This window comes from Talaromyces marneffei, chromosome 1 (assembly GCF_009556855.1).
Source record: "Talaromyces marneffei chromosome 1, complete sequence".
Lineage (NCBI taxonomy): Eukaryota > Fungi > Ascomycota > Eurotiomycetes > Eurotiales > Trichocomaceae > Talaromyces > Talaromyces marneffei.
The window spans coordinates 5,707,433-5,734,007 of record NC_072348.1 but is presented as its reverse complement, the minus strand read 5'-3'; the positions used below and the strand labels follow the sequence as shown (position 1 = coordinate 5,734,007).

At 45.3% G+C, this 26,575-nt stretch overlaps 10 protein-coding genes across 10 annotated transcripts; 6 read left to right on the top strand and 4 right to left on the bottom strand.

Moving 5' to 3' along the window:
- Positions 1-633: 633 nt before the first annotated feature.
- EYB26_002100 (uncharacterized protein) lies at positions 634-1,537 on the bottom strand (the record flags this gene model as incomplete). Its single annotated transcript, XM_054261407.1, has 3 exons — positions 634-755; positions 823-1,368; positions 1,432-1,537. The coding sequence occupies 3 exons, from the start codon at positions 1,535-1,537 to the stop codon at positions 634-636; spliced, it is 774 nt and encodes a 257-aa protein (XP_054117382.1).
- Positions 1,538-2,172: 635 nt separating this feature from the next.
- Positions 2,173-3,609, top strand: EYB26_002099 (uncharacterized protein; the record flags this gene model as incomplete). Its single annotated transcript, XM_054261406.1, has 1 exon — positions 2,173-3,609. One exon carries the CDS (start codon positions 2,173-2,175, stop codon positions 3,607-3,609), a length of 1,437 nt encoding a protein of 478 aa, XP_054117381.1.
- Positions 3,610-4,645: 1,036 nt separating this feature from the next.
- Positions 4,646-6,446, top strand: EYB26_002098 (uncharacterized protein; the record flags this gene model as incomplete). Its single annotated transcript, XM_054261405.1, has 2 exons — positions 4,646-4,768; positions 4,824-6,446. 2 exons carry the CDS (start codon positions 4,646-4,648, stop codon positions 6,444-6,446), a joined length of 1,746 nt encoding a protein of 581 aa, XP_054117380.1.
- A 498-nt stretch (positions 6,447-6,944) lies between these two features.
- Positions 6,945-7,883, top strand: EYB26_002097 (uncharacterized protein; the record flags this gene model as incomplete). Its single annotated transcript, XM_054261404.1, has 1 exon — positions 6,945-7,883. The coding sequence occupies one exon, from the start codon at positions 6,945-6,947 to the stop codon at positions 7,881-7,883; it is 939 nt and encodes a 312-aa protein (XP_054117379.1).
- A 485-nt stretch (positions 7,884-8,368) lies between these two features.
- EYB26_002096 (uncharacterized protein) lies at positions 8,369-9,841 on the top strand (the record flags this gene model as incomplete). The annotated part of the gene is made up of 1 exon (XM_054261403.1): positions 8,369-9,841. The coding sequence occupies one exon, from the start codon at positions 8,369-8,371 to the stop codon at positions 9,839-9,841; it is 1,473 nt and encodes a 490-aa protein (XP_054117378.1).
- A 111-nt stretch (positions 9,842-9,952) lies between these two features.
- EYB26_002095 (uncharacterized protein) lies at positions 9,953-11,459 on the bottom strand (the record flags this gene model as incomplete). Its single annotated transcript, XM_054261402.1, has 2 exons — positions 9,953-10,874; positions 10,924-11,459. The coding sequence occupies 2 exons, from the start codon at positions 11,457-11,459 to the stop codon at positions 9,953-9,955; spliced, it is 1,458 nt and encodes a 485-aa protein (XP_054117377.1).
- Positions 11,460-12,082: 623 nt separating this feature from the next.
- Positions 12,083-13,244, top strand: EYB26_002094 (uncharacterized protein; the record flags this gene model as incomplete). Its single annotated transcript, XM_054261401.1, has 2 exons — positions 12,083-12,323; positions 12,394-13,244. 2 exons carry the CDS (start codon positions 12,083-12,085, stop codon positions 13,242-13,244), a joined length of 1,092 nt encoding a protein of 363 aa, XP_054117376.1.
- Positions 13,245-19,499: 6,255 nt separating this feature from the next.
- On the bottom strand, positions 19,500-20,508 carry EYB26_002093 (uncharacterized protein; the record flags this gene model as incomplete). The annotated part of the gene is made up of 3 exons (XM_054261400.1): positions 19,500-19,765; positions 19,840-20,153; positions 20,207-20,508. 3 exons carry the CDS (start codon positions 20,506-20,508, stop codon positions 19,500-19,502), a joined length of 882 nt encoding a protein of 293 aa, XP_054117375.1.
- Positions 20,509-23,386: 2,878 nt separating this feature from the next.
- EYB26_002092 (uncharacterized protein) lies at positions 23,387-24,317 on the top strand (the record flags this gene model as incomplete). Its single annotated transcript, XM_054261399.1, has 3 exons — positions 23,387-23,554; positions 23,614-23,678; positions 23,744-24,317. The coding sequence occupies 3 exons, from the start codon at positions 23,387-23,389 to the stop codon at positions 24,315-24,317; spliced, it is 807 nt and encodes a 268-aa protein (XP_054117374.1).
- A 747-nt stretch (positions 24,318-25,064) lies between these two features.
- EYB26_002091 (uncharacterized protein) lies at positions 25,065-25,886 on the bottom strand (the record flags this gene model as incomplete). Its single annotated transcript, XM_054261398.1, has 1 exon — positions 25,065-25,886. One exon carries the CDS (start codon positions 25,884-25,886, stop codon positions 25,065-25,067), a length of 822 nt encoding a protein of 273 aa, XP_054117373.1.
- Between the last annotated feature and the right edge of the window lie 689 nt (positions 25,887-26,575).

Below are 26,575 nucleotides of genomic sequence, written 5' to 3'. Positions count from 1 at the left end.
TGAATTATGCATAGTCTACGCCACCACCATGGGAAACCATTCACTTTCGAGTGCGCTTCCGGATGAGGAACGACTCGGCCGGATATGAACTTGCGCTCCCAGTTTTCTCCAGAACGGTTAAACCTGTATTGCATTGAGAGTTAATGCATATCTCTCTTGTAATGACTCTTTGCACCGGCCCTCTGATCATTTTCTATGTTGGGAATCCACGTCTTTGACGGAGATCGACGGAAGTTGAGCAGCGAATGAGGCTTGGATTTGACCATATCGACATGCATCCACAGACGCACTTCTCCATACTGCTTACCATTTGCATTACTATGTGGATGAACCGTGCTTCTAGATCGTGACCAATGATTTAAATATACAGGGGCCAGTTGCCTGGAGGCGGGTCATAGACTACCGGAGTGGCTCGTCCCTGAAACGAAGAGGGTTATTGTCTTAAGATATAATATGGTTCTTAAGTCTTACTAGTACATATTAATATCAAAATATATCAACGAATGAGGTTGGAACATAAAAGGAGTGACTGCTGAAAGGAGGTAATGAATCCATGTCTGTCAAATAGCAATGAGATCCATAACATGACCCCGCTCGGATCTTTCAGGGACTTCTCAAAGGATAAGAGACAGCCTAGCCAAGTACATCGGAAACATTGACTGCAGTAACCCTTGCAAACATAGCACCAATAGCATCATTGTTCCTTGCTACCTTAGGTGGTTGGTATCCCTCAAGGTACGGGATGCGCTCGTTCTCTGTTTCAACCGTTATCAGCATTGTAATTTTAGCAGCCAGCATCAACTACAATAGCATAAAACTCACCGAAGAAAGCCCTGATCCATGCCTTTGGTGCTGCATCTGCTTCATCATCCCACAAAGTAGTCAAGTACAGAGCCGTCGTACCAGGACTGCCGCTCATTTCGGCGATAGAAGCGTTGAAATCCGGATTAAACGCCATCGCATCCCGTACGCGCGCAGCACGGGCTCTAGCAGCCGTCTCAACGGTAACATGTGTATCCTTTCCAAAAAGTCCATAGTCATAAAGACGGAGTCTAAGGGCCGTAGTCCACCAAATAGCGTGGTTGAAGCTATTATCATCTCCGAAATAGGCGTCGTTGCGAGACAGTGAGCCATCAAACTCGATGGCGTCATGTTTCTTGAGATCCTCGAGGTTGAAAGTCGATGCGTTGCCGGTGGTTGAAAGTTTAAAAGCAATGGCTTGCTCAAAAGCACTGTCGAAAGTGGTTGGAGCGAAGTTGTAGGCTTGGCTGACGCCGTTTCGGACCGCAGTCAGATCGATGTCTTTGCCTGAACGGGGGAGGAAGCCGTGGTTTGCCATGACGTTGAGACCGGGACAGGGAGAGCGGCCTGTGGGTAAGGTTAGCCAATCTCTCAAAGGAGATATCCATTGTAAGGATGGGGAAGACTCACTGTCTCCTGGCACGGGTGGATGCCATTCATGGCCTTTGAGCGGGAGTTGCGAGCCGTATGCCGCAAGGCTAAGAAGGCATATTTCGAGGAAATAGGTAAACTTCATGATTGAAATCCAATGCTCCTGTTAAACTTGATAATAAAATCTGGATAGATATATTTCATCCATGGATGACCTGCTTGTTTATACTCGTAGGTGGGCATAGATGCGGTGTTCATAGAGCGTATCCGGCACCAAGTACTAAGCGTATTCGCATGCATCCCCGGACCCCAAGATCAGCGCGTATCCAGCCTCATTGAAAGTAAAAACCATATGGCGTATTCTATACGCGAATCGTAAAGCGGATTTGGTCAGCCTTCTAGAAGTGCAGTTTATTACTTGATGTTCTCATGTAACAGACCTAGGACGAGGATTTGCTTAGCTCGTCATGACCTTGTAATAGCCATGCTATACGCAGGATGCATCTACAATTGATTTCAAATCAATTTTTACAGGAATAACTCCCGTCTTTCCCGTGACAAAACTCTTCATTAGTCATTTCGCATTCTCTCAGTAACTAGTGGAATTGCTGGCCATAGATGGCATAGCACTACTTTGCACAACGGGAGGATATGAAGCCTTGATGGCTTCTGAACAAAAGGTATAAAGGAGGAACAAATTCTCCCAATTATACAAGAACAAAACCATCAGTTTGAACAATTCATTAATTATTAACAACAGACCTCAATATTGTATACGAAATGTTATCGCACTTTCGCTTTCTATTGCCCATAGCTCTGATCGGGGCTGGCGCATCTATTGCAGCTTCCGTTGGCACCAGCTCGACTTGCGATGCCTCTTGTCTGGAGATTGTACAGAATGGAAATGCATGGGAAATAGACCAGCACGCCTCTCGCGACTTCGCATTCTACGAAGCCCCCTCCAACTTTTCTTCCAAGCTTTCTCCTGGAAGTATCCTCACCGTGGAGCCGGTTACCGAACTGGCGAACTACAGCGTTCCCAGTGGTCTTACCATGTCTCGCTTCATATACACCACTAATGATCTAAACGGCACGACTCTTCCGGCTTCTGCGTATATCCTGTGGCCGTATACACCACTCGCTACCGGCAAAAACCAAGGATATCCGATGGTTGCATGGGCTCATGGTACTTCTGGCGTACTCAGAGGGTGTGCACCGAGTAACTATCGCAGCCTTCAGTATCACTTCCAGGCCCCGTTCGCCCTCGCTCTGCAGGGAATGGTGGTTGTTGCGCCGGACTATGCTGGACTCGGCGTCGACACTTTGCCGAATGGACAGAAGATCGGACATCCTTGGCTAACTGGACCGGCGCAGGCTAACGATCTTGCCAACGCCATCCTAGCTGCCCGCGAAGCATTCCCCAGTATTCTGAAAGCCAACGGTCCCTTCGTCACTATGGGCCATTCACAAGGTGGAGGAGCAACCTGGGCTTTCGCAGAAAAGCTGGTCAAGGAACCAATTGCCGGATACAAGGGAACCGTTGCTATTGCACCTACTACGCGGATAATCGACCATCTGAAAGACGCTTTTAGTAACATCACGGAGCCGTGGGCTCAGGTCATCATATCTGGACAGCCAAAACTTATAGCTGCGGTGACAGCGGCCTTCCCTGAATATAATTACTCTGGCTTGACGCCTACGTCATACGATAGATGGTTCAACGTCTTGGAGCCTTTGGATGGATGCTTGCCGACGGACACTCTTGCCTTTACCAATGTGACTACCGACGAACTAGCTATTGCCAACTGGTATGACGCCCCCACGGTTCAGGAATTTGCCAAGTTGGCGGAAAGTGGTCGGAAGCAATTCAAGGGTCCACTGCTCATCGTCTCTGGAGAAGCGGACATTGTGGTCCCTCTTGACACGGTTGAGCCTGCGGTAGATGATACTTGCGCCATGTTGAAACAAGAGCACTGGAACGAGTCGCTAGAGTTGATCACCTACTCAGCCATGGACCATTTCCCAAGCATTCAAGCTAGTCAGATGAAGTGGTTGCCATGGATTAAGGATCGATTGACTGGTGCACCTGCACCAAAAGCCGGATGTGTCAAAAATGGGGTGAATGGATTCCGTACAGAGGACACTTTCCAGACCGCGTTCCCAAACTTTCTGGAGGGTTGGGCTAGTGTCGAAGAGAGCTGGAAATATGGTCTTTGATTTCGTCTTGGGCATGCAGCTGGACTTGGCAGGGAGAGAATGATCTTGGCTGTGGAGAAATGAGCGCATATGTTGATGAGGAATTACTATGTATGCCCCGGAAATGTTCGGATATGTAACTAGGATGAAATTATTGGTCAGAAGATAGCAATAGATGGTGCTATGTATAAAGTTTAGTCGTCGCTCGGGCCTGATAGTCTTTTCTTTTAGTACCGCCATCATCATCGCCGGAATTTTGGTGTACCTACAGTTAATTGGCCGGCCTGTTAGTAGTAGAGTCTAGGTATAGTAGTAGGTATTGGCCGGCCGTAGAGAAAGCCTGAGAAAAATAGAATGACTGTCAAACTTCAAACTGGTAACAGCTCATTGGCCGGCTCGTACAAATGTTGTGATGATCACCAATAAACGGCCTAATGATACTGCGTATTCGGTCGTTGACGAATACGCACTTGCATAAAGCTCAAATCCGGGTGAATAGTTCAGTGCGATTGGCTCAACTCAACGTTCGGCTGGCCAAGATCAAGAATTTGTCACGATGGAGAACTCCCTACCGTAGTTTAAGTTACCTACTGACTGTAGTTCGGTAGCTGAGGCTTAACTAGATGATGCGCAACCATTTGTCACTGCGGGCCGTATCTTAGCCCCATAGCGCCCATGGCTTTTAACGGTGTTAGAGGTTATTGGCGGTCGGCACGGATGAGTACGGAGAACACGAGTTTAACGAGGGCATCTCGACGACCTTATTATCGTTAAGGATTCGATGCCAATATCGCCAAGCATCGACAAGTTCAGCTCTCATGACGTAAAAAGGAGGGTTGATTCTTCAATGGACAATTCAACTCCAAATGTATGAGGCTGTGTGCCGAGATGCCGCGTTCCAGTTCCCTCATGATTTTCCTAACTAGGCAGATACCTAGTAATTGTGCACAATATCGAACTCGTTCACTAAAATTTTGGCCATGGATATAACTATCATGAACGAACCGGCGGTCGAGTTTCACGACATCAGAATACATGTCATAAAGAGCGATACAGAATGTCGAAGAAGAACAATAGCACGAACCAAACTTCCAGCCCCGAGGCGGTTGGTTTCAAGACACGCAGATCACACAAAAAGTCCAGATATGGCTGCACAAAATGCAAACAGCGCAGAATCAAGGTATGCACCTCCCAAATGAAGATTCGCAATGGATTCATCTCTAATGAACGAACAGTGCGACGAGCGTTCACCGAAATGTTCAAGATGCGAAAAAATGAATCTGAGCTGCCAATATCCCAAAAGAAAACCCAACCCTCTAGTACCGGATGACTTTTTGATAGAACACATAGATCCATTGCTTCTGCAGTATGGATCTCAAACAAGTTATGGGATAGGCAGTCCCAGAGATTCTGATCATTCGTCCGAAAGTCCATTATCATCTGTATCAAGTTTTGCTTCAGCTCAATTGCTGGCTGCACTACCGAGGCAAGACCGATGGCTTGATTCAAATTTGATTTTGCAGGCAGCGCAGACGCTTATACCCATAGATTTTGAGCTATTTAAGCACTATCTTGAGCATACTAGCAAGGATTTGACCGTTGGCGACGAAGAGCAACACACTCTGCAGATCGGTATTCCGAATCTAGCCTGTCAGAGCAAACCTCTCATGAAATCCGTATTGGCGATATCGGCAGTGTGCAAGTGTCTTGATATCATCAACCGACAATCAGCATCCCGTGAAGACCGTGGCCAAGTCATAGAGTTTCTATCACTCGCAAATAGATATCATATGGAGTCACTACGGGAAATACAAGCGGCACTTCCTCAAACCAAGCACTACGACCATATTTTGGCTAATGCGGCTATGATGGGAATGTACGGTTCGGGCAGCCACTGTGCACGCATCTGGTTAGCTAAAACGGCGGCTTTGGGTGACCAGTTACAGGAAGATTTAATGCCCAGACACTCTCAGTGGATTAAACTCTTTCGCGCTGTTCATTTGGCTTATGATGGACTTCTCAAAAATGCTCAATCTCCAGGGGAGACGGCACAGTTTAGTCTGGATCCTTCTCCCGATAAGCCCACGACGAGAAGCAGTCCCCAGAAACGCCATGAATATCAATTATCACCTCGAGTTGAACTGCACAGAAGCCCAATAAATCATACTTTGTATCCCATCATGGCTGCTACATTGGGTACAGCATTGACAAACCTGCGCAGAAAGGCCCGGGATCTCGCCGTTCTTGAAGCGAGAAACTCAATATCTGTTCGTGAGAATTCGACAATGTCAGCTACCCACGGAAATCCTGATATTGAAGCGTGCTTTGTCGCTTTAAGTATTCTCAGCAACATTGTTTCAGAGACATTTCCTACCGATGATTTGATGACAAGCACACCACTGTCTTTCGAAGTCGATGTTGACCCAGTAGGACAATTGTCAGAAGTCTCTCCGTGGTTGCGAAGGTACACAGCCAGCATAACGTCCATGGTACCTTCATCGCTTCCCCGCAGATTTATCATGGCGTTTATACATAAAGTTCCCACCAAATATTTGAATTTAGTCGAAGAGATGCTCAGCCTCATTCAAACCAATACCCCAGACAGCAACTATCAAATTTCTTGGACGCCAGAGCCTGGTGTAGCGCACCAGCTTGCTATCGACATATTCGCCCACTGGCTTGTTTTGGTTATTCTGCTGGATAATGTGTGGTGGATTGGTGACATTGGAGCTTGGGAGCTTGGACGGATTGTGTCATTTAGAAAGATGTGTTTGTGGTGGAGTAAGGACGAGGATTGGTGGCCAGAGAGCATGTTTGAGATTAAGCAGCACTTTGAGAAGTACAGAACAAGGAATTAGATAATACGGCACGAATACTAGTTAATGTGAAATGTTTGATATGACGCGAGATTAAGTCTTTTGATCACCGAGTAAGAGGTGCCTCTGTTAGGGAGGGACTGGACTGTATGTAGCACTTGCCAGATTAGGATCATAGTTAGGGCTAGGGCTAGGGCTGGCTGGGTGGCGGTTCCGTGCTCGGTCCGGTCCGTGGCCTATCGATAACGGATATGCGTCCTCCGGAGAAGAGTCCGGCGGCCGCTCAATATTTTAATTAATCAATTTTAATCAATAACTCCGAATGTCGTGATCGACCCCGAAAATTTTCACGCTTCTTTCTACATTATCCTCTCACTGTCATGCACGCACACTCGTAACACTATAGCAATTGGAACGGCACTTTACACTATACACAGGCACGCGCCTCCTCTTTCTCGCGAATCGGTTGAATCTGCGACCGTCGAATCTCATTGTATCGCATCGTATCATAGACAGCAGCACCACAACTGCCCAGCAACGATGGCACAACCCGGCGTCCTTGACCAGAAATCGGAAAGCGGACCAGCGCCAGAAAACCACAGCAATGCCGCATCTACAAGAGTGGCATCATTAGACAACACCGGCAAAGCAGGAGATGACCTCGAAGCAAGCCTCGCAACCGCTAACAACCCGAACGGAAACCTCGCCAAGGAAGACGACGATCAAATTCTCCACCAAAAGCCCGCGCGACGAGGCCGTTGGGGCGAAATCGTCAGCACAAACTATGCAGACCTTATTTTCATTATCTGCTCGTTGACAACCGGTTTATGCGACGGCGTCGTCTACGCCTCATTTGGTTGTTTCATCAGCATGCAAACGGGAAACACAATTTTCGTGGGATTGGGTGCCTCGGGTATACCGATGAACAAACCATACGGGTGGCTGAAATCTTTGATGTCAATCTGCGGATTTTTCGCTGGATCGTTTGTATTCGCAAAGATTATGCGAGCAGTCGGAAACCGCAAGAGGGGTACTTTGACCGTCTGTTTCGCTATTCAGGCTATCTTCGTTTTCGTTGCCGCTGCAATCATCCAATCGGGTGCAATTCCACACGATATCAATGATCAGCCTACTAGCGGACCACTGTTTTTGGAATTGATTCCCATTGCAATCTTGGCTTTCCAGTTCGGTGGGCAAATGTCGGCTAGTCGTGGAATGGGATTCAATGAGTTACCAACCGTGGTGTTGACCTCGGTGTATTTTGATATTGCGTCTGATCCAGCTATTGTGGACAGTGTTTCGAAGAACGTCAAACGCAATAGACGTATTGGCTCTGTTGTCGCTATTGTTGTCGGTGCGATCGCAGCGGGCTGGCTATGTCGTAGCGAAGCTGAGATGCAGAGTGCCTTGTGGATTTCGGGATTCCTCAAAGCATGCATTGCTGTTGCGTGGACTGTGTGGCCTGTCGCTGCGAAGTGATTTTGGGGAGTTTGATTGCCGACACCATAGACTACTACTACTACGACTACTACTAATTCATAGACTGCATATAGCTACTAGAAGTATATTATATTGTATAATTCATTTCAGACATTTGTGCCAAGTTAGACCACAAGCAAGAAAAATATCAGGTTGATGTGATCCATCAATGTTCAGAAATTCAAACCACATCCTCATTATTAGTTTACTCGCTATTTTAGCCGTCAAATACTTGCAATACTGTGCTAGAGTAAATGATAATTTACACATGGACACGTTTGGATGAATTAAGAACGAAAATGGCGTGCTACGCTCAAGCAATGGCGAGAAATGGGCCAAGCCTTCATCACTTCCTAACTGGGAAATTCTACCATGAGGATCTCTCAAGGTCCTACAAGATATAGGCCCCTTCTTCTCCCACAAGACAAAATAAAAATATTTCTTCTACACAATCAATTGGATTCGCCTATGATCTATAAACCACAATGACAGGCACCACTCCCCCAGCAACCGACGCACCCAAGAAGCAAATCATCCTCAATGCCTTCGTCATGAACACCCCGGGCCACCAGGCCCCGGGTCTCTGGCGCCATCCCCGCAACAAAACAGACCAATACAAAAAACTCTCCTTCTGGAACGATCTTGCCCAACTTCTCGATAACGCCGGGTTTCACGCAATGTTCATCGCCGACACACTAGGTCCCTACGATGTCTACAAGGGACCAGCAAATGTTGTTCCGTCTCTAGCATCAGGTGCTCAGTTCCCGGTTAATGACCCTCTGTATTTGGTTCCGGCGATGGCTTCTGTGACGAAAAATTTGATTTTTGGTGTCACGGCCAGTTTGACGTATGAGAAACCGTATGCGTTGGCGAGGAGGTTCTCGACGGTTGATCACTTGACTGAGGGCCGAGTTGCGTGGAATATCGTGACTTCTTATCTAGACAGCGCTGCTCGAAACCACGGCCTCAAGGAGCAGATCCCGCACGATGAGCGATATGCAATTGCGCATGAGTACATGGAAGTCCTCTACAAGCTCTGGGAAGGCAGTTTCCGTGACGATGCCGTCCTCGAAGATCGAGAGTCAGGAATCTACATTGCCGAGGATGCTGTACGAGAAATCAACCATAAAGGAAAATACTTTGAAGTTCCTGGACCTCATTTCTGTGAGCCGTCACCACAACGAACCCCATTCCTTTTTCAGGCGGGCGTGTCTGCGGCAGGAAATGGATTCGGCGGCAAGCATGGAGAGGCGATTTTCATTGGTGGTCAAACCCCTGAGTCCGTTCGCGAAATTATAGATAATATCCGTAGCATTGCAAAGAAGGAAGGCCGTGACCCGAATCATATCAAGGTCATATTGGCAATCTGCGTTATCGTTGCTGCAACCGATGAAGAGGCTCATGCAAAGCGTGCAGAGTACTTGAAATATGCAGACTATGAAGGTGCCTACGCCCTCTTTGGTGGATGGACGGGCGTCGACTTATCCAAGTTCTCCGATGAAGAGAATTTTCTCGAGACGCATGCTCCCCGTGTCCAGCCTCTTATTCGGCGATGGGCAGCCTCGGTGCCAGGAACGGAGAATCAGCCCTGGACCAAGAAGACTATTGCGGAATATCTCTGCGCTGGCGGTTTACAGGCAAAATTGATCGGTAGTCCGACTACAGTCGCTGATCAGATTGAGCGCTGGGTTGATTTGACGGATGTGGATGGGTTTAACGTTATTCACATAACGAATCCAGGATGTTTTGAGGATGTGGCTGAATATCTGATTCCGGAATTGAGGCGGCGTGGAAGATTTAGGAGTCGTCCGGAAAAGGAAGGGGCTACTGCTCGTGAGGTCTTTATTGGGACAAAGAGGTTGCCAGAGGATCATCCGGGGAGCAAGTATAAGTGGCGTGCTGGTGAGAGTATTCCTGAATATGAACAAGAGGATCAGCGGAAAACTTCTGGGAAATAGACACTATATTTGATGCACCGAAATAGAATTATTCCTACATACCTGATATCAACATTCTATTTTTCTCCAAGCTTATAGGTATAATCATTAACATAAGCCTAGCTGCTGTGCCTAAGTATTGTCCGCTCTAGCTATTTCCTCGTCACTTGTTCCCTCATCCACTAGAGCTCGCTTTTTAGTATCATGCTTCTCCAGAAATTGTAACACAACCGTCAGTATACAAAGTCCAACCCCCAAACTAGCAGCACCAATAAACGCAGCATGGAATCGAGGCGACAGAACCGTCCTCCAGACCGTTAAAGTCCACCAAATAGACTGAATATAACTAAACATGTTTGAGGCGGCAATAACAAACCCTCTCATCTCGTGATCATGCGGAATCAGGTCTGAGAACCATGCATAGTATATACCAGGGACACCGGCAGCCGTAAAGGTCAGATAATAGGCCGCATATTTGAGGCCGACGGGAACATCCCAGACAGCGAGCACGATACAACCAAATATTGTGGGAACTTGCATGGCTATAAGAGTTTGCCAGCGTTTACCTCGGAAGATGGGGGAATCAGAAATGATCCCAGCAAGTAACTGCGTCACCACACCAACGGCATACTGGCCAGTAGGCCAGACATTGATTTGATAAACAGAATGGCCGGTTGATTTAAGCCAGAGGGCAAAAGCTGGCTGTTGAATTGGGTAGCTTCCTTGAACTAGGAAGTATCCAAGTGGCAAAACCCAGAATTGCCATTGTTTCATGATACGGGAGATCTTTGTACGATCCCAGGGAGATGCTCCGAGAGGTTTCATACCATCTGCAATCAAGCGTTTTTGAGCCCATTCTGCTTCATCTTTGCTGATATAGAATGCGCGGGTCGTTTCAGGAAAATCTGGGTAGAAGAAGTATCCTGCGATACCGATGGGTAGACTGATTATTCCGCAGACAATAAACAGCCATTGCCAACCGGCGTGACCCAGTACGCCATTCAGGCCCTTGTATGCACCGGCTTGGAGGTATCCGCTGAACATGCCGGCAAAACTTGCAATAGAATATGGTCATACGTTTTCCGCGCTCGCTCTTGGTGTACCATGAGCCAATGATGTATACAACAGTCGGAAAATAAGTGCCTTCACAGATGGCAAGTAGAAATCGTATGGCGTATAGTTGGGAAGTAGTCTTGACGGCAGCAGAGCAGAACGTAAAAATCGACCAGAATATTTCCAGAGTAGGAATGAGAATGGAAGGACGAATACGAGTGACCAAGATGACAGCAGGTAATTGACCGAGAACATAGCCCGCCGTAAAGACGTTACCGGCATACGTCAACTCATTGCCTTCCATTTTAAGTGCTTCTGACATTCCGGAGACATATGCATTACTCACATTGGCCTGGTCGAGATTCTTGCTGAAATATCCGAGACAGGATATGGTGAGCAAGAAGATATCGAGCTTGAACAGGAACCATTTTTCTTTGGGAGACTTATTGGGATCATCCCAGATGTAACGACGAACGGTATTGAAAAATGATCCCTTCCTAGGAGTATCATCTGGCAGAGATTGAGTCTCTGACAGCGTATGCGTTTCAGCGACCGCCGAAGTCTCTTTTAGTGTGCTACTCGACATCTTGGGTCTGTCACAGTCCGATGATTATTACTGTCATAGTCATCCTGTGTGATACGAGATTATGAATTATATATTATTTCCCACGTGGATAGTTCCGAATGATAGCTTCAGATTACGACATGCTTGCCATGGTGGCGCCATCAACTTACATTTCCATATAAAGCACAAGTGAATTGCGCCATTCAACTATATCTGGTGTGCTTGGTTGATAACTGTCTATCATAAAAAGCTTCATATAGTTTAAACACGCGTCAATGGATAGCTGTAGGCCAATAGGCAATATCCCCATAGTATCAAGTCATAAATTTCGGACGAAAATTTGGCATATTGTAGGGCAAATATAGAGTTTACATGACTCAATGGAATGCGTAAGACTGATCCGGATGCCCAATATCTTGCTTGATTTGAAATCATACCATCTGATTGACTTCAAAATCATTGGGACATATAGTATCCAACGAGAGGATACGGCGGATAACAACGATGGCGACATTAGCCCTAAGATTGTGACAACATCCTCCCCCCTCCCCGATTAACTACATATCTAACGCCAATGCAGCCTTTTATATTTTTATCTTCAAATAGAGAAGTAACTGCCATCAAATATATCATAAAGAGACAAAATGGCTACCATTACAGTAGAGCCCACCGCAGCTCAAGCTCCCGTTGTAGACCTTGAACAATACGACTTTAAAAATCTCACATCTTACACACACCCACCAGAAACCAAAGCCGATTTGCCGTGGGCTGAACTGGTCACTCTCGATCTCGAAGAGTATCATCGATCAGGAGGCAAAGAACGCCTCGCCAAACAACTCGAACATGCCGTCCACCACGTCGGATTCTTCTACGTCAAGAACTTTGGTCTGAGCCAAGAACAAGTTGACCAGCAATTTACTCTAGCACAAAACTTTTTTTGAGTTGCCCGTTGAAGAAAAAGAGAAATACGAGGTCAACTATGGTGCAGCGGACTACAATGGCTGGCGCAGACCAGGACGATATATGGCCGCCAATAATGCACGGGACAATATCGAAATATATAATTTTGCCAAATTCACCAAGGATTTTGAAGGCAAATATAACCATCCGGATCTAATCAAGGCTCATTTACCGGAGATTGAGACGTTCCATCGCGCCTTGCATGCCAATGTGGTACTGCCGTTGTTGCGACTCTTTGCCATTATCTTAGAATTGCCCGATGAAGATTACCTCGTCAAGCAGCACACCTACGAAGAAAAAAGCGAAGACCATTTCCGATACATGCTATACTATCCTCGCTCAGAAGAAGAATGGGAAGCGAACAATTACGGCAAGGGCGGCGGCCACACTGATCTCGGTACAGTCACCTTACTATTCCGTCAACCCGTTGCCGGGCTACAGATCTTGGGTGAGGATAACAATTGGACTTATGTCTCTGCTCAACCGGGCACTATCACCGTCAACCTCGCAGATACCATCTCTCATTTGACCGGCGGTTGGTTGAAGAGTTCTGTGCACCGGGTGGTTGCGCCACCCGAGGATCAACGACAATACAAGCGGACGGGGTTGCTTTATTTTGCTCGCCCACATAATAAAACAGTGTTGGAGCCAATTACGGATTCTCCCGTGTTGCAAAAAGCCGGCGTGAAGCCTCGCTTCGAGAAGTTGGTTACTATGGAAGAGTGGGTGAGGGCTAAACAGACTCTGCAGCTCAATCCGGAGATTGCGAAGAAACGGTGGAAGGAGAAGGGAGATGGGACTGTGGAAGTTCTTGCAGGGTTTCACGATAGGAAGTACAAGGAGTAACTTGGTCTTACTTCTAGAGTTGTACTCCCTTCGCAGGATCATACCTAGGAATGCAAGTCAAATCCGTAGTTTCCGACAGAAACCACTAAGGTCATTATCATATTGCAGTGGAATCAATATTTCCAGTGCGCTTGAGAAATCATTATAAAATTTCATATTCTCTATGACAGACTTCGCAGAAGCCTCCAGACTTTCAGATTAGTAATCCATACAGGCAGGCAATGTAGGACTACCCCAGTAAGACCAGCAAACTTACCCCTCCGGGAGGACAGTCCTCATCCAGAACCTCCATGACAGCATCGAAGAGGTTGAAGATATCCACCCCCCATCTAATTAGGTAAATAGCAGCTGTGACGGCCCGAGCAACGACCGAGAACCCTGGAGTTTCCCCCCAAGCTTGCAAGGTGTGCAGTCAGCGGAAGAAACGATGTGACCGAGTCTTACCTGTATGCGGGGCGTGTGTAAAGTATGTTCCTCAATTTATATGAAATCTGTCTTTCTCGTCAGATTCATGTGCACTCATGAATTGCATGCATATTTTCATGTCTTGGCTGGTAGCCAGGATTACATTGGAACAAACCCACTCATTTAGCCCTCTAGGAAAGGTCGCAAATGCTATTATCCAGTTGCCGAGGGCCATTCGGATGAGGCTTTAGTCAATTCGTTATATCAAAGAATTGACCAACTAGAATCTGCTATCTACCGAAAAAGCGCTCTTCCGAGATCTCCGGACCACGAGTATCCTATCCCAAGGCAATGGTATTTTGCAACTTTGCTCTCATAGATGTAATGTCGTTGCAACAACGCTAGTAGGAAGACTACTATAGTCACTGTTTGCGGTAGCCTCCCTAATCAACCGGCGGAGAGTCTCAGTTTTGTGGTGCATGGTCACAGGATTATCAGGTGAACCGTGGGTTATATCAATATAAGCCGAAGTTGAATAAAGTGTAGCATGGAACAAACAAGGGTCCGACATGGCTGTCTGTATCCATATATTTTGTAACATAGAGGCAATCGAGTTGGGATACTGTTGTACTAGAGGTCGTAAGACAGCATCTCCTAGATGCTAGTGTTATTCAATTTCTCAGGGTTTCGTTGGGACTAGGGCTATAATTAGGGCTAAGAGGAAAGACTAACTGTATTGTACTTTTCGGTAAGTCATTAAATGCATCGATGCAAAAAACTATGATGATGGTCAACCCCTGAGATTAGAGACACAGAAATTGAACGGAGATTTCAGTGAAGGGGCTTCCCATGAGTCTGGGATTGAGGCACTTTTACGACACAAAGGGATGGGAGCACCATAGCCGGATAATCTCATTGGATATTTTCTTATAATGTTAGCCCTATTACCCTGTTCTGAATGGTAATTCAACAAATGCAGATTTTTGGGCAGGCTGACTAATCTTGCCTAGACAACAAGTATGGAACGTCCTTGTTCTACGGCATAAAACAGTGTTCATCACCCCTCGCGCTGGCTCCAGCCATCTCAATGGGAATCATTGCTCTTTACTATTAATGCTATCGAGAAACAAATGAGAAGTCCTCCCGGGCGTAGACTTCCAAAACCAGCCCTAGAACCCATGCGTCAATTTGCCTTTGTTTCCTATCTTCAGGCAGTCTTACAGAGTCGGATTCAATCGGCTATGGAAGCTCTTATTGATAAGAAGGCACTTCTTGATACTAGCAGTTTTAGTCCTCAGATTCTGCAGAGTCTTCAGAAACTGCAGGAAGACTCAGTGACATGATTTCCAAGAGGATTCCCCCCGAACGCGTCAACTTTTTCAAACGGCTCTTCAATCGGATAATGATCCAGGCCATCCAGAAAGCTATTGATGACTTCTCCCGTAGCCCTACCCCCACTAGCTCTTCTACCGGTAAGGCTACTCTTTTGTTTGCCCTACAATACTAACCCTCACCATTGTCCCTGCTTTCACTGGTGCTGCCAGCGCTAACTAGGTCAGCGGCGCGGTGGGTCTTGCTACCGGTCTCCTTGCTGTCCTTGCCTTTTAAAATTTGCTTCAAGTAAATAGCATACATGAGGAGAAATTGCCAATGTACATGTAATAGTCAAGATACTGATAGTATACTCTATGTGATGATGCCGGCACGAGAATAGGAGGAACTTAGAGCCTACGCGTCGCGTCACGGTCGGGGGAGGCGACGCGACAGTACCTAACCACGCTTCCTGTACGGAGTACCCCAACTTGAGTGAGAAAATATTAACATTACCCGGTAGTATGTATGTGCTGATGATGAGAAACCTCAGTAATCCTCAGTCTCCACTTCTTCATCACGCTCGCGGATCAAGATAAATATTTAAGCCTGAGCAGCGAGACCAATCTGGGGTGTTGGCTTGCCGAGGAAAACAACGAATTGGTTTTTGAGGAAGACATTTGTATTCTCTGTGGCTCGCCTTGTGGCGCGCCTCCCGTGGCTGTGCCACCTTTTGTATTGAGGACTGCAGGTTCAGACCAATAACACCACCAACATTAACCATGTCCCAGTAGACAATAAGCTACTATCTATATAGATAATATTCCAAGTAGAGTTAGGGAACAAGGTGCCAGTTCCATAATCATAGGTTCTATGGGATCCACGGCCTTCAGTTCGCTGGTAAAGACCCATCTATATAAGTTAGCTATTAACTTATCCATACAAGTATAGAGTGTTAAGGTAATTTAATTATATTTAAATACATACAGATCAGAGGAACCAGTATCAAAGGTAAGTAGCAGAATACTGTTACCAACCTTAACAGAAGAGGCATATATAGATCTAGATATCATCCATTATTATATCATGCAACTTGATTCTTTCCTCTCATTCGTAGATAGCCACCTTAAGAGGTACCTACCACAGTAGTCAGAGGTACACCTTACAACTCTCCCATTTCCCTGCCACAGAGTCCAGGGGAGCCATAAGACTAGTACCCTTTTTCCAGGCCTGCACCTCCATTAGTGTCCATCCTCCACATCATCACTGTGCCATTAGTCATTATTCTGATATTCCTAGAGGTCTTACAAATCGGGGTCCTATCTATATCCAGATAGCAGTTTCCTTGCAGATTCACTCCATCTGCAGCCTCATCAGTAGTAGGTATAATTCCATATTAAAGGCTTCCACTATAGTCTTACAGAATGTGCTGCTAATCAGGCACACAACTCAGTACTAGATCTTAGCGAATTCCTGAACTATTATGTCTCATTACTTAGCATTCACTAGATGATACCATGCAGCAACACTATAGAGTATCTGTGGGATGATAATCGCTTGGTATAGTCTCCACATTTCTATGAGCAATACGCCCCATGTGGAACCTGCCAGTCCCTAGATAGCATACAAGCTGGTCCCTGCCTTGGCGATTGCGTTTTCTTGATGCTTAATAAAGTTGAGTTCTAGGTCAAGCTATGTTCCAAGGTAGCGTTCTACAATTGTTATTACTTTAATTATCGCATTCTCCAGTGGCAGAGCCGTATATTATGGCTCTATATCCACATTGGGATTAACAAAGTAGACTTTCCAATCTGTATCTACAATACTCAAACCAAGTAATAGCTACAGGTAACGATGTTACAATCAATTTTCCCTTTTCTGAGTCACAATTCACATCACCACTCTGATTATTACTTAGTATTACACTCTTAGTAACCAAAGTTGATTTATCTCTAGCATATCTCTAAGGATCCAGATAGCATAGAGACAGAGGTCGGAGTCACAAATACCCCAGGGAGTAAGTTAGAAAGTAAAAGCACTCATATCACAAGATTCTCTTGCTAGAATGTTATTTACCGAGGCTTTTCATATCTCATCTATCAAGAAGGGCAGGTCAGTCCATATACGGCCTTTAGAAGCTTCTTAAGGTTATCTCTCTTAATCATTCACATGCTATATCACGAGAAAGAACGCCCATTGCTTGAATTCTTGCTGCTTGGCCAGCAAGCCTATCTTGAGCTAGATAATTAGCGTCCCAGCATCCATAATCTTCACACCCTATATAATCTAGTACCATAGCTCTTAGAGGCCATATTCATAAAGAGATATACGATGGTTGAAACGCGTGTATCAATTTATGATACTTTTTGCGAATAGTTTGGCTTAATGCCGAATCTGATTCTCATCACTATAACCCAAGCGTGCGATTTCCGCATCTATTTCAGCTATGTAGAGAAAATGAAAGTTTGCGCGATTCTGAAGCAACTTTTCCAGGATGCAGATGATTATAAAATTTTCTTGACTCGGAAAGGTTTACAATTTGGAGGAAACGGAGTGCTATTCCTACGGAATCGGAGCACCAGAGAACGACATTTCTACACGGAATCGGACCATCGGTGACATCGGAGTGCAAGATAGAGATGAATTGTGAGGATTTCACATATAAAAAGGATCCACTAGTCCAGATAGAAATGTTGTGAGGGATAGGTGATAGATCCAATACAAGATTCTTTCAAGACATCTAGTCCCAGAGTCCCTACTAGGTTATCTCAGCTCAGCCGGCCTACTATCTATCTAAGCACTTATGGGATTAGTATCTACCATTTGTATCTAAAAGCTATCATTACATCTAGAATCATTTAGATAGTACCTTATAATATCTCCAGTCATTATTTTTATAGTTAGATTACCAATATATCTAATATTAATATACTTATCTATCCTAAACCTATTCCTAATAGACTACTAGCTATAGATATTTCCAGCTACTATTCTTTTATCTCTTATAGAGTATAATAATACTTCTGTGAAGGTGCCAAACCAAGAATTGTCATTACAACTATCTAGGGAGCTATTCGATGGAATATTGAACATGGGGAGGAAAAAGGAAGCACAGCTTCGCTCTCGCAGCAGCTTGGCCTTATATACGGCTTTACGCCCTGCTAAGCGAAGCACTTGTCCGGATATGGCACCGACAGCTGGTGTGAGGTTATTCCCAGAAACGGTACCGCTAGGGCACCGTTCCGTAGCCCTAATCCCCTGCCGGTGAAGCCCTTCCTCTAGCGGCCGTCACACTTCAAGATTATAGCAATAGAAGTCTTTTAGATAATTGCCTTTCTAATTGTCGGAAACTTCAGTTGTAGACTGTCAGAGTATAACTAGGATAGTTATATTAACAGAAGAAGTTAATATATTCTGCGCACAAAAGGCTTCTTGAAAGCTAAGTCTAAGATGACAAGTGACTAAGTATATATCCTGTTCGATAGAAGAACGTATACTCAAGTTATCACAGTTAATTCAAGACAATAAAGTAAAGTAACTAGGAGGGTGAATGAGTGTCTTTATATACATGAGGGATTCCTGATGGTGGCCATCACATATTGTATCCCCGATACTATATGTTGTATCCTGGATCTATTATATTGTACCGAGGGTACAATATATAGTATCCTGGTTACAGCACTGATCTAACTGTGTTCTTCTAGCTAGGAACTCTGACAGGGCTGGAAGTAAAATTGTAAGGATATATAAGTTTCTACCTACTTAAAGAGATATAGTGAATGCCACCTTATTATGCTATTGGATCTTTTCCATCTCGCAGTATCAATAGATTATTAAGTTCACTAACCTGCGCAAACGTCCAGTGAAATTTCTGTGTAATGTATTGTATTAAGATAACCGATGTTTGCTTTCCGATATTAGCAATGAAAAAGGAAGATATGATCAACATGGCTGGAATATTTCGTCTCATCCAGATAGAAGCCGCTCCGAGCATGTTCTTCAGCTGGCCAATGCGAGAGGCTAATCGAACTATCCAACTGGCACGACTGAATGCAGAAGTCAAATTCTCCTCTTCAGCACTCGTGTCTACTATCAAAGACCCGCTTTTTGGGATGTATGTCTCGGGAATTAGGACTGTAAGCGATATTAGTCCAATCGTGAATATCGAAGATGATCCCGGGTACGGGATCCAGGGACTGAATGACATCAACCATGCGCTGAGTTGGACAGAGAGAAATTCCGATATTAAGGCAACTGCAGTAATTTGTGAGAAGAGGATCCACTGCAGGGAGTTCGATGTCACAAAGAGCCTGGTTTATGGCTCATATGTGTCCTTTCCGCTCTGTGATGGTGCCGCAAGAAGTAGATGAGTTTCTAGTGGGAGCTGATCACATTGTCGGGCTGTTCAATCATGAATCTTCAAGATAACGTATTCTAAATTGCAACTTACATCTGTATTCAAATACCTAGGTTCAAAGATGAAATCAACTGTTTGGGTCCATGCCCTAACTGGGTCATGACCTCCGTTCTTAAGTACACTTAAGCAGCAATGTTCTGCAAAACATCTTCACTAGACTTCCACAGATTGGCCGCAAGAACAAGATCCCTCGCGTCTTCGCTTGATTGTTCTATACTCCCGTATGGCTCAACATAAGCACCGCCGTACAGATGCCTCTTCTCCCACACTTCTGGATGGGCCGCAGCAAATATGGTTGTCAGCGCACCATCCAATGGCGAAAGTGATATTGATTCGATATTGTCACGGATATCCGCGTGATACTTGTCAATATTTTTGTTAGCACCATCTAAAATCGTCGTTAGAAACATCTTTGTACTAGACGTTTTTGTATGAGATGAAATGAGTAATCTTTCTACATACCGGTCAAGACATAACCCGGGTGAAGACCAACAGTGACGATAGGGACTTGGTCGACATCTAGTCGTCGCTGGAGTTCAGCACTAAAGAGATGATTTACTAATTTGGATAGCGCGTAGCGAGATAGGTTGCTCTCAGGACTATCAGTGCTTCCAAAAGATTGGTTGAAGTCGGAAATATTGTTGAGCTGGATGCCCGCTGGGAGGTGAAGGTGTGAATCAGAACCGACATTCACAATGCGAACTCCAGAATGCTTTTCTGCCGTTCTCTTGAGGAGTGGGAGAAGTGCGGTTGTCAAACGAAAGGGGGCGAGGTGGCTATTTATCAAGTCAGTGTGATGCAGGGTTTTTCTGATTGTAAACACACTCACTTAGTGGCGAATGACACAGATATTCCATTCTTATCCAAGTCTAGAGGCCTAGCAAGCAATGCCGCGTTATTCACTAAGATGTCCAATCTCTCCTCCTCAGATGCAAACTTCGCCGCAACGGCATTAATGTTCTGGAGGTCGCCAAGTTCGAGGGGAAGAGGGCGGAGCAAGTCGTCACGAGCAAGCGAGGGATGATCCTCTTGCATTTTCTTGATTGCGTTATCAGCCTTTCCCAATGACCTTGCCGACACATAGACCTTGGCCCCCTTCAGAGCGAGTTGCTCGGCGATATTATACCCCATGCCAGTTGGGGAGTTGGAAACCCATTAGTTAGCTAGTTCAAAGTCTTGAGGTACCGAGCATAGTATTACTTTGCACCAGTTACATTGGCTACCTTGCCATGAAGACTCGGTATTTCAGACACAATGTCCCATTTCTGTAGCATTAGTTAGAAACAACGCTCGAGGAAATATAAAAATTGACTCACCTCCTTGCGGTCCAAGCCAGTTGTAGACATTTTGCTCGTTTTCGCTTAATTGGAAATTGTAATAAGTATAATCGACTCTGGATTTTCTATCTGATTGTTTTTGCTTTACCCTTCCTCTCTCAAGGCTGGACTCAGCTGGCTATTTATGTTCAGATACATCTTGGCCAGCAGCCATCGCCACATTGATGATTACGGAGTAGAATCAATTTCGTCCGCTTATAAATAGAAGAGAACAGGAAAGGAAAGAAGACCGGTTATAGCGGTCTTCAAAGATGAGGGCGTCGGGCTGTATAAATATGATTGAGACGAGTTTTTCTACAGAGTGAGTACATTTACCTCGATCTAACCAATCAAATCAACAGCAGGCGGCGGGGTGGGGCCGACCCTACATCTGATAGCCAGCTTAACCCTAAAAAGTGAATGTACATGGGATACATTCACAATATCATATTGATGGCATCCTATCCTGTCTCGGAGAGTGAAAATGCCTTTCTTCGCTCAGCCGGCATAATTTTAAAGGTATACCGAAGAAGTTTAACCTTTGACAGACAAGAATGGTTCCGAATCTAATTATCCTTAATAGCCTGATTTGGAACCCTTCCTAGTGAGTTAACTTAAGTATTAGTAGTATACGCCGATTACCGATTGTTAGAAATTGCGGTTTGATATCTAGCCATCATATCTTATATTTGTAATAAGCCTAGAATCCTCCTGGTGCTCATTAGGACTGGGACAAGTCTTCCAAATATTCTAGGCGTTTATCAGGCATGCATTGAAAACATGTACTAATATCCATGGATATGTACACAGCCAATATCTAGGTATACCTAGGATGTCCGTAGTCCAAGGTTGTATGGAATTTCAAGGCTTGGGGACTCTTGTATCCCCTAGAAGGAAAAAAAAATAACACCAGGGCATGTCATTTTGACGCATGTTTGTGTCAAAGCAGTATGTTCTCTTTAGCAAAGACATGCTATTCTAATTCCCTTTCTACCAGGCATTCTTTCAATCCCTCAAAACGCCACAGAGGTAGCTCTTGCAGTACTTGAGCCAATCTGCCTGCCTTACAGGGCTCTCGCCTCCGGCGACACTCCGAGGAAATGTCCTCCAAATCCAGTCTTATGTTGTCGCCATGTACCAAAATACGACATCATCGTTCTAGCAAATCATTGATATTGTCTTACGTATTACGTATATAGACTGACCCTAGGCAGTATGGGTCTCCGATGGGGTTTTCTTCAAGGCCGAGGTTCGGTAATTATTTGTCTCCAAAGCTTCAGCTACGAGCACTGAAATCATTGGGTACCAAATCGTGGATCACATAGAGAGGCTTGCCAAAGAAAGGTTTAGTCAGGAGAAGTCAAGATCTCAAGATGATTCAGGATTAGCCATGCATGGCAGAACCAGCGCCGGAAATGACGATTTCGCAAGGATTATTACTCGTTTAAAGTTTATTTAGATTCATAGGGTGACAGGCTAGTTCGTGAGTACCTAGAGCTTAAGGCTTAAGCTCCTTCGGTGGCTCATGCGCAATTCTCGCTTATCGCGCGCTCGTTAAATATGATTATGCCCTCAACACGAGATCCGATACGTATCCCTAAATTTTGGCTTTCACGAGGTTATTTGCCGGCGAAACCCAATCTATTTTTTGGGGTTGTCATTTGAACCCGACCCAATGCACTCATAACCCTAATTCTAATCAACCTTCCGCATATTCAAAATGCATGTATATAACGTTTTTCTATCTGTCGAGACAAATCGTCTTGCGTTACAATGATCGTATTCATTCGATATATGGGTGATTCTCACTCAAAAGACCCTCAGCCAGGCTGAGCCAGCCCAGCCCAAAGCGGGGAGAAAGAAAAAGCAATACCCTACCCGTAGTGTGGGATGGGCCAGCCATATATATGGGATGTACGGAGTGTGGATAACTAATAAATATAAATACTAGACGGACCCAAATCACGCAATAGCGCGATGGGAATTCACAATCATTGTCCATACAGCAGTTCGCGCAACAGCGACAAAATAATATGGGAAGCGAAACAGCCTCCCCGAAGACAGAAATGCCTGTCCTCGAAACTGATCAGAGTCATCACGCCATAAACCATTTGGCAATGCGTCTTGTGGGATGGGCTGGATCGTGAAAATAGATCCAGGCATGAATTCGATATATTAAGCAGTTGGACCGCTCCGTTTTCGATCTTGCATGCAGATATGTGATCGGCTATGGTGTAGGGTTATTGTCTCCCTCGAGAGTTCAATTTCGTTACAGCCTGCATGCAACCAACCCTACACAGAGAACTCTGAGGCTGCATATGCCTCAAACGCGCTCATCATGGCCCTCACGGATGCACAACTTTATACCCTAACCCTGGTTGGGCGTTTCGCTTCGATGCTTTCCATCTTGGGGGTTATCACGATCATTGTAACTTTTGCCTCGTCACGGCATTTTCGCAACCCAATGCACCGTCTGATATTCATTAATGCATTTTATAATTTGTTCGACTTCATCGCGACGATGATATCTACGAGCGGACCGGGTGCGGGCAATTCTTCGGCTCTGTGCCAATTTCAGGGCTTTTGTCTCCAAATGTACGTACCCTGTGAGCGACTATGCCATGCGCGCCACTCAATAATAACCAATCCATCTGTGTAGGTTCCCAATGGCAGACGTTCTATGGACAGTGGCAATGGCGTTAGACGTTTACCTCGTTGTTTATCGCCGCTTCGAAGCGGAAGCTTTGCGCAGGCTTGAGATCTACTACATTACTAGCATTACATGTATTGTGGCAATTCCTGCTGTCGTATTTCTCTTCATTCACACTCCAGAGAAAGGGCCCATGTATGGAAGTGTGACGGTGAGTTCACAATCGTCCCTTCTGTGTCAAGCATACACTTGCTAATCTCGAATCCGCAGTTCTGGTGTTCAATTTCTCCAAACTGGGTTCTCTTCCGAATTCTGTTCTATTACGGACCTATCTGGTATATTTCATCATCTATGGAATCTTGTATTTATTTGCTTGGCTTTACTGATATTGTGCTTTCAGGTTCCTCATTCTTATCGTTATGATTCTGTATATCCTCGTCGGGGTCAAAGTCATCAAGCTTCGACATCAATTCATTGCTTCACATGCTGATCACATTGCTCTTTCTTCCAATGTCTCCATCAACAACCACTCTTTTGACCATTCCAACACCTCTGTCGCCGTCACAGTCGAAGTCGACATTCAAACCCAGCCCGCACTCTCTTCGGATGACCAGAAGGGACCCCGATCCTTCATCAACCAACCCTCTTCGCCCTCCCCCGTCATCTTCAATCACGAACATTCCAGACAGTCTCACGTATCTTTTAGACAGTACATCCTCATGCCAATGGTTTTCTTCCTCGTTCTTCTGGCCACATGGGTTGCCCCCACGATCAATAGGATTTCGGCATTGGTGAATCCGAACCATTCATCGTATTCGCTGATGGTCGCTGTTGGGGCCATGGGATCATTGCGCGGGTTCTGGAACGGGGTTGTGTTTATTTCGATTGGGATGAAAAGTTGGAGGAGAGAATCAAGGTTCCAGAAATGGAGACCTGGTGATAAGGTGAAGGATATGGCCAGGCTTCCTAGATAGATTAAGGCTAGAACGGTGTACTGTATTTATTCATTTTGTACATATAAGGTAACTAATATAAATTAGAACGACCAGACTTCTCGTTGATACGTTCCATCATAGGGTTTGTTTATCATCAGATGATCGACAGCCTTTTCCTTACAGTATGTCTTTTAGACCCCGAAACTTAACGTAGTGTTAGGGAATAAGCATATGCTGTAGCAGCATGTAAACAGAGCAAAAATGGGCTACACGAAACTGAACGGATAACGTGGCGAGATTTGCAAAAGGAGACTCCTATACGAAATAGATTCTCGTGACATTTTTTAGGTTAAATGAATACTTTTACCCTGATCTATAGCAGGCCCTCGCTAGTTGGGCCTAATGTTGGAATCGGGATATAAAAATTGATTCCATGCAGCCAGGATGCAGAGGGATTGATATCAGTTACAATTGAAATACCCTTTTGGGATGCGAGGTACTGCTATAAACCTAGATTTTCATGATTAAACCTAATATTGAGCGGATAACTACGTACTTTGGTTAGAAATTTGTCCATTGAAATTTGAGCTCAAATATTCCTTTTTTTTATATACATATATATTGAACCTGACCGATACCTAGCTATCTCTTGAAGGTTGTATCCTGAAGTTCGCCCAATTTCCGTACCTAGCTTAGGCTGACATGGCGTTAACAGTGTGCTTTTATAGACTTATCTCGCCGTAGCTCCTAAAATAACCTAGTTACCATTCTCCCCTACAATATCATTTAAGCGCGGCCGTCGGGCCAGAAGGTGGAGAAGCGCTGGTTGGGGGTTGAAATGACAGGGCTGCCATGGGCATCGTCGACGTAGACGTACTGGGAGCCAATTTTTTGGATGTCCCAATCGCGGGGAATGGTGTTGATCGAGCCGTCATTGTTCTCGGTGTACTTGATAACCCATTGTCCGTCGTTCTTCATGTCATAGGCACCTTCAGGTGCGCCATCCAGAACCCACTGTGTGAATCCCTTCCAGTCACCATTGGCATTCCAGACAAGAATACCACCATCATTACCCCGAATGAGCGAGACGTCAGCCCAGCCGGTATTACCATTGGCGGCGTCCCAGCTAATCTCTAACCAAGAACCGAGCAACTGTGGCTGACCATTGAGCATGCTAGCATCGACGCCTCGCTGGACACGACCCGCCCAGCCTGTAGGAACGGAGACGAACTGGGTGGTTTTACCAGCAATCCAAATGTACTTCCAGGGAATGCTGTCACAGCTGTTGTGGTAGAAGTAGAAACCACGCCAGTCATTGGAATCGTTGTCGATAGTGATACCTGGACCGCCATTATCGGCATCACCCCAGGTAAGAGTAGGCGAGGCGCTGCAGCCCCAACGCTTGGAGAGCCCGGAACTTTCAGTGACGTTGTAACGAACAAGACCACCGGTCTGGTAGCTCTTAACATTGCTTTGTGGGACAGACATTATAGCCGCTGGGTTAGCGTTGGGTAGGCTAGGAGGAGCCTGGCTGTTCACTCCAGGAGCTGCCGGCAGAGCGGCAACAGCTCCAGCGACCAGTGAAAGAGCAAGTGCGTATTTAACCATGTTTAAGATATCTATAGTAGACAGGAGATGTGTTGATTGAATACAGATTGCTACCAGCTGCACAAGGACCTTTCTCACTTATATATTCAATATCATGGACAGTGGAATACAATTTTCCCGGGGTCAAATCACGGCATATTGATATCTCAACCATATCCTAGTCGAAACCGGCACACGTTCCTCACTATCAGGTCATCGGTTGCTTAAGCGATACGTCAGTAGCTTGAAGTTATTAATTCGAGCGTGCCGCGATATCCTCTTGTTCAGGACATCATTTCAAATAGGAGCACGGATGTTTGAACAACACATGGCATCTTAATTCACATGTACCTATTTCATTTTGGAGTCAAATATGGCCGTGCTTCTTCCCTTACGAACTATGCGGCGTTAAAGTTTCGCATAACAGTTACATCGTGACATAACTAGGTTTATCTAGTAGTTTTGAAAACAAGGAATATGTGTCATGATTCCTAACTCATTTTTCCATTGCTGACGCCTTAATGCATCCATGGATGCTTTGAAGACGAGGAATTTCGATATGTAGAAGTCCCAAAGTTACATCGGCCGAATTGGCCGCGATCCTGCGAATGGTCCATTTCATAACACTAACTTTGAAAGAAATTAGAGAGACTCAAAATCGGTCCTTGGGTATGATTTATTAATGTAAGTACCTTTTTTACGCGTAACCA